Here is a 7995-nt window from a genome sequence, read left to right as displayed (position 1 = left end):
ATTGATATCCTGAAAATAATACTCACTTTCATTGATGTATTCTTAAGTGATTATTTTATAGTTGGGGCCACCTTGACCTTTATGATGTCCCCTTCTACTTAAAAAAATGCCATTATTGTCTGTTAAGATATTGTCTGTATATCTTCTGGTGGGAATTTCTAGTTGGATGGTTTGCACCTGAAGCTTTTGAAAAGAAAATGGTGAACATACTACACCTGTCCTTGCCTTTACCTTGTCCTTTATACAGCTTTCTTTCTTTTAGCCTGGAAGTTTGTATAACAGGTACCAATCCCCACATATGATGATATTTAATCAGTTGATAATTATTGACCTCCTCCTACTCTAGCTATTTCCCCCAGAATGCTGGAGAAGATTACTATAAGACAGCTACTAAAGCATACAGCTATGTATGGAGTCCTGAAGAGAGACAAATATGGTTTCTGTAGTGTTCACCTCCTCACCTCATTCATTTGGTCTGCTGGAACTGCCTTAGCCTCCTCTGGGCTCAGCCTGGCCTAAATATGGAGCTGGTAAGTAAATCAAGAATGTTAGTGCAGCATCATCTTTGCCATCGGGGAGTGTGTCTCAACTAATTCTCTCCCCTCAGCATCACTGTGAGCATAGCATGGCAGCCTTCTGCTACCTTGCTGACTAGCTTATCTGAATGTTAAGGGTCATTCTTTGCATCTGTTGTATTCAGTGCTCAGTACTTTTGTGCTTGAACTCAACTGCTTGTGCTGGTCTGTACCCACTTATCTGGGCAGCAAATGCAACCCTGATCTGACTCTTGTTGACTTATTAGGCACTGAAAAGTGCTTTCATCTTCCAGTTTGAGATTCTCATTCATACATCTGCTTAGGCGTCTTTCAAAATAACAGCCTTTGCTCTTCTCTGCACTGTCAGTATCATTTCCTGATTAACTCAGAAGTTTGCATATTCATGCAAATTTATGAGCTTTATCGATCATAGAGATTGGAGTAGAGGGATTTATACTTTCCTAGACACTTTCCATGAAAGTCAGTTGGGGTTACATTTAGTTTCTGCTTTTCTGACAAGGTATGGTACTATAAAAGTAGACAAGAATTTTGATTAAAGGTGAGATGGGAGTTATAGTTAAAAACAGAAAATAGCTCTTTCACTTTTATAGTAAGTCAGAAAAATGCAAATCAATCTTTGTGTTCTTGGTGAACTGTAACCTTCTAGCAAATCTCATGCTTTTAAGAATGATTCAGACTTAGCAGGACTCTAAGGTGATCTCATTTCTCATATTTCCTATAGAAAATCCCAAAATCAAAATAAGAAAATAAAGAATGTCTACATACTCACTAGTATGATATTCCTTCAGTCAACTGAATGTAGATTCACTCTTCTCCACCTTTTTGGTGAAGTACAAATTGGGGTGCCTAAGCCCCTTGAAACAACTCTCAAGTCTAGACACCAGCAAACATCATATCCCTATAACAAACTTCAAAATTCTTACAGAAAAAAAAAATAAAGTATGCTGCATTCATAATCTAATGCTTTAAGAAAAAAAAATACAGTTCATTTTCTGCCTGAATTTGCCATATCTAACATTTAAAGGAAACAGAAAAAGCATACAGAAAACAATGAATATAAAGCACAGCATCTTTAAGATGGCTTTAGTATTTGGAAGATAACAGACTCACCTCTTTCTTTAGCACACAGCCTCAGAGTTAAGAATCTCATTCTTAGATGTCTTCTGAATGACTAGAATGAAGATGCCTTCAGTTTAAAGTAATGTGTATTCATGCCGAGATCATTAACAAGTTCTCTAGAACATTTAGATAATAACATTTTTGGTAAAATATCAAGATTTAAAGTTTAATATTATTAAAATTAATTCTATGTTAATCAAAAGTTAAAGCCAGAGCTGGACAATAAGTACAACTATAATTGGCTGTTCAAGCAAATTGTCTTGGAGTGGTCATTACAATTAAATTAGATTTTCTGTTAAAAATATTATTAAAATAAACTGTGATAGTGTTGGTAGATTCAGAAAAATAAGATGGTCAACATTGTTATTTTACATTTGACAGCAAATTGCATCTTGTTAAGATGAATGTTTTATATATCTATCTATCTATATATATTGATATAGATATAGGGTGTATATTAGATGAATGAATGATCAAAATGTCGAGTACAACATACTCGACACACTTTGATTGATCGTTCATCTAATCAAAGCCTAAAAACCCTGAAAAGTAAAAACTCGTAAGATTTTGTTCGCCCCACACCTTCCCTATACTAACATACAACACACACACATACAACCAATGCATGCAAACACCTATATGCTCACATCATTCAAACACTTAAAAACCTACACAAACACATCTACTTTTAAAACAAAGTGGGAGGTTGTGCCCCCCACACCCCCCCAACTAAATATACCAACTCCAAGATCGCTGTACATTGGGGAAAGGGCAACTTCCTGGTAATCACAAAGCAATGTCTTACACAAGCGATTACCAGGACATTGCCCTTTAGCCAATGTACAGCGATCCCGGAGTTGGTATAGAAAAGTAAAGAAGTCTCTTACCTAGCCATTCCGGACAGTGTAGCGTGTTTACGTCACACACTACACTCACTACCAAGGCCAACTAAAACATTTAGAAACTCTACATTTCTACATTTACAGTCTCCGATTACATGAACGTTTGATCAAAGTGTGTCGATTGAGTTGTACTCGACATTTTGATCATTCATTCATGTAATATAGACCCTAGATATACATATATATGGGTCACTATGAGTTGATGGAATTTTTAGATATTCATATGGTCAAGGCAGTATGACTGAGTTTTTGAAAACTCAGAGCTTTTGAATGGAGATCCGGGTACAGTGCAGTTCAGGAAATGTAACCTTTTGCACACTGTAGTTCAATCTCAGAGTTGGTATATATAACTTGCAGATGGTGGGGGGTGCATGGGGCTTGCCCCCCCCCCTGCAAAAACATAAAAAAAGTAGAATTTTTTGTGGACTGTTTTTGTGTTTTGTTTTTTTTTTTTGATGTTCGAGTTTTCAGAAACTCGATCATATGGTCTTGAATGTATAAATTTTGAATTTCTGAAAACTCGATAATCTGACATAGACCTACCTATACATACATATATATATATATATACTGTAGATATATATAGATATGTGTGTGTGTGTGTGTGTGTGTGTGTGTGTGTGTGTGTGTGTGTGTGTGTGTGTGTGTGTGTGTATGTGTGTGTGTATAAACTATATGCTACATCCTTCCACCCTCAAATCTTAAAGTAAGGAAACTAATACAATTTGTATGACCAGCTAAGAAGAATCTTTGCTAGGATCCATATTATAATTTGGGAAAATGTAGGTATTAGTTTTTAAGGCTATGAAACATGTCTTTGGTGCCCAGATTTGAAGTTATAGCTTGTTATAGTCACATATCATTAGGATACAGTTTGGAAAGATGTTCATTTTTTTTGTTTGTTTTGTTTGTTTTTTTTTTGGTTATAAAAACAATACATTTACTATTACATATTCATAAATAAACTTAGTTAACTTTTTTTCATTTTAGTTAATCACCATTGTTATTATATATATTCTACATACATTAAGAACATTCCTATTTGAAATATTAGATGTCCTCTAAAATGTAAAATTAGCCTAAATTAATGCAATATATTTCAATTATTGTAAATAATAAAATTACATATAAGCTTCTAAGTGGTATTATATGTTTAAAACTTCCCATCTAAAGTTAAATGCAAAGGAAAAATCAGTAATTTTCAACTCTTCTGCCAAAACTTCACTTTTATGTAGAATGATTAAATTGTTACTTATTAACAGAGCCTTCTCTATTCCTTATATAATTGGTAAAATCATTAAGAAACAAGTAAAGACATTTTGAACTAGTACTGAATCTTTCATTCATACAATTTGGTCAGGGAATTTATTATTGACAAAAATATGACATTGTTTAGTGACCAAGTTCCAGTATCAAAAATGAGTATATTGGCTGTTGCAGGGAAATGCATAAAAAGAAATTAGGAATTTTATTTAAAGAATACTCAAAAAAGAAACTTGCCTCCTGCTACAATAAAATAGCTAAATTTGCCACCAATATTCCTCATAGGACAAACTATTGTTAATAGCTAAAGCAAATAAACTGGTTTGAAATGCACAACTACCTAGCATATTCACAACTAACTACAGCACACAATATATTCATCATAGGATCATAGGAGGTTACTAGGCTAATGGCCCTGGAGCCTTTACAAGCCTAGCCAAGAGTTTATCCCCAAAAGAAACCTCAGTCAGTACCTGTGCCCCCTGTCAGTGAGCGACACAGGTGGAACCCCTGGGACAAATTTGTGGTTTCCATCCACTCATATCCACATCATCATCATCATCATCTTCTTTTGGCTGTTCCGGTTAGGGGTCGCCACAGCAGATCATCTGTTTCCATTTCTTCCTGTCCCCTGCATCTTGTTCTGTCACACCAACCACCTGCATGTCATATCCACACATCCAGAAAAATGTCCTGCACTATAACATGTATTACTGCCCTACTGTCCAGCAAGTGACCTCCATTCTAGTAACAAATTCTTATTACTTGCAAGTAAGTCAAATAATGTTGCAGGAGAGTCGCTCTACTCGCAATACATTGCCAAACTCTGGCATAGTATCCCCGCAGAAGTAAAACTCTGTGACAAATTCAGTAGTTTTAAATCACTGCTTAAACAGCATCTTAACCAACCCTGGTCCTGTACATGCTCATCACAAGCTTTAGAATTTGTGTTCACCATACATTCCAAATACTGTCCTTAAACAGAATACTCTCAACCTCACCCTGAAATGACAAAACAATTTTTATAAATAACTGCTGACTATACAATCCACTAGGTTGTATGCCGACTTTCTGTTTAGTAACTCCCACCTCTGTAAAATCTTAGAATGTATAAAGGTAACTACTTTATGTGTAGGAATGTAACTACTATGTGTTTAACTAGAACTTAGTATAATGTAATGTAAGCAAATGAAGCTTTTTCCCCTGGCCTGTGCTGAAAATGGGTATTACCCCATTGGACTTTCCTGGTAAACAAAGACAAATAAATAAATAAATAAAACTATGAATACATAATTTTAAAAAAGTTAATGAATTCATTTAAATTGAATATTATTGATAAGATTATAATTTTTCATGATAGTACTTTATTAATTGATTTACATTATAAAGAGTTAGTTAATTGTTTGTGTGTGTATGTGTGTGTGTGTGTGTGTGTGTGTGTGTGTGTGTGTGTGTGTGTGTGTATATATATATATATATATATATATATATATATATACACATGTTAGCAATGGAGTGTAAGGTAGTTAAATTAGTTTTTTTATGTATTATTCATTTTGCTTTGCTTTTATCCATAAGTCAAGATATATGTATTACACTCATGATAGTTTTAAACAGATTGCCTTTCCAATATATTGCAATTTTTATCTTTCCAATATATGTGTTCTGTGTATAGGATGCAGATTTGAATCTGTATTATTAACTTGAAAATCAATGCAAAATATGTAAAACACTCTGTTAGTCTTTCTTTCATTCTCCAGTACCCACATTATCCTATTAAAGGTTGTGGGGGAGATAAAGACTGTCTCAGCAAGTAATCGGTGTATGGTAGAGAATTATGGACAAGATTCTGGTTAATCTTAGATCACTCACATGTAACACACATTCTTGTGAGCAATTTAGAGAACATTAATTCATTTTACATGCATAACATTTGACTTCTAAAAATAATTAATGACAAAGACCACAAATCAAAGACAATGTTTAAATGATATTCTAATTCACTTAGAAAGTTAATACAGCAAGAGTTTCTGTACCATATATTTTCTAAAGAATAAAGACTATAAAACTTTAAACTGTGACAGTCTCATTCATTCTAAGCAAAACATCAAAGTATTAAGTTATTTGTCTCTTCCAATATTCACATTCAGTTGCAACTTAAACACATGTGTATGTAATGTACGTAAATAACAATAATTTTCTGAAATTACGACCCATACAAGTAAAAAAGAACATCTACGAAATGTGCATAGAAAATAACATGAGTCAAAAAATTGGAGTTGGTTAAATATAATCTAATTCAAACTCTTTGCATAAAGTGAGAGCAAATGATACCCTCATAGCTGTATCTTTTGATTGTAAGTAAAATTCTCCATTAAACAGGACAAATCTATTTTGTAACATTTCATTAATGAACTCTGTTAGATACCCATTCTTTGGACTGTTCCCCAAGATTTTCTAAACAACCTTACGTCCTTAATGATGTACGGAGCTTCTTGAATGTCCATCATTGTTCAAAATAAATGGAGGACTAAATCACCTCCTGTAAGTTTTCAAGTAAATGGCCTCTATCTCTGATATTAAAAAGTGCAGTTTTTACAATTTCTTTAACCTTCGCTTTGACAGCATTGTCCACTTCTTAAACATATCCCAAATGAAAGTGTATTGAATTTCTACTAGATAAAATTAGGTGCACTAGTGTACTTTTCATGTTTTTATTTTGAACAGAGTATGAAATATTTGCATTTTTGAGACACTCAACAACCAAATTACTTTTCTGCTATGTTGTTAAAATGCTTTTTTTAATACCTGAATTTGTACAGTGTGGTTTCTTTTTACAGGATATGTAGGGGAAATTGGAATTGGAGGGGAAATAAAAAGCACACAATGAAATATTAGAAACACAAATGACAAACTGATACGGAAATAAGCTTCAGTTCTGACTATTCATTTCTACTACACCATTCAGCATAACTATGGCATGGAATTGATCTATATTTCTTTCTCGCCTCCCTTCTCTTCTCCGGTGCTTTGGTACAACTTGTACTAAAATTCATTATTTAATGTGGCCACATATCACCACACATGCACTTAGTTATTGCTGATGCTCTAGAAATTGAAACAATGACATTTTGTATTAGCAGGTCATCATGGTGAGTGAACAGAAAAGTCCTAGTAAAAAAAGAACTGTGATAGACAGATAAAGTTAAAAAGTGGCTACAGAGCAGTGGAAAAGATTAACAATGAAGCATTCTTCATGAAAGTAGAAAGTCAGGCAATAAAGTTTTATACTAAAATGGGTAACATGTCAAATCTGTGAAGTTTGCTTTGAGATCATAAAATGTGCAAACATTTCTCACCGCTCTACCTTTGCCAACACTGGGGTTTGATTTTTTTCTCTGTAGTTGTGCACCTTGGAGTTGGTATATATAAGTTCAGGTGCTATGGGGAGTGTCCCCCATGTGAGGGGTACAGGGGAACTTGCCCTCCTGCAAAAATAAAAAAAAATATTTTATTATGTTCGTCACACATAGTTCCAGCAAGAAGATTTTGAACTTTTTATGGTTGCTGTATTTATCTTATGTAAGTTAACATGATTCTGCCAAAAGGAATAGCAAATGCAGAAGCAACATCAAAATTAGTAGAAAAAAAATGACAGACAGTAAACTGAGCAAACTAGAGGGTGCTGTACCCCACTGCTGCCAGCAAGAACAACTTCAGTTATGCAAGGTGGGGGATACACAGGATATGTATAATTAGTTACCAAAGAGGCAGTTATCAAAGACATCAATTGTTTCACTGAATCCTTGGTATCTCATTTATTCTATAAATGATTTCAGCCTATAAAACTGTTCTTAATTAACTGTGTAGAAACTGCATTGTTTTAGGAGCTATGCATGAAACTTCAGTGTTTTGGAATTCAAAAAATTAATCAATAAAAAAAATTCAAGGCTTGGGGACACACATCACCAGCATAAGTACATTTGCTGAAATTTTATGAAAAAAATATCCTAAACCATTCATTTTACAATGTTACAGATATGGGACTTCAACTTTTGGGTTTTTTAAAAAGCTGAACATTCCTGGTCCAAGACCATTGCCTTTTATTGGAACTTTTCATCATAACCGTAAGGTAAGTTAAAAGAATGATTAGT

At 33.9% G+C, this 7995-nt stretch overlaps 1 protein-coding gene across 2 annotated transcripts in view; it reads left to right on the top strand.

Annotated features, from left to right (window-relative positions):
• The window catches only part of LOC122816454 (cytochrome P450 3A9-like), a 473820-nt gene that overhangs the window by 18933 nt on the left and 446892 nt on the right, over nt 1-7995 (top strand). For both annotated transcript variants that reach the window (XM_044089262.1, XM_044089261.1), the window contains exon 2: nt 7880-7973. In XM_044089262.1, coding sequence (XP_043945197.1) covers nt 7880-7973 — 94 coding nt within the window. The remainder of the gene's footprint in view (nt 1-7879; nt 7974-7995) is intronic.

Source organism: Protopterus annectens, chromosome 12.part0 (genome assembly GCF_019279795.1).
Source record: "Protopterus annectens isolate FY-2018-M chromosome 12.part0, PAN1.0, whole genome shotgun sequence".
NCBI lineage: Eukaryota > Metazoa > Chordata > Ceratodontiformes > Protopteridae > Protopterus > Protopterus annectens.
Note: the sequence above shows the minus strand (reverse complement) of the source record. Positions and strands in the feature narration are given on the sequence as shown.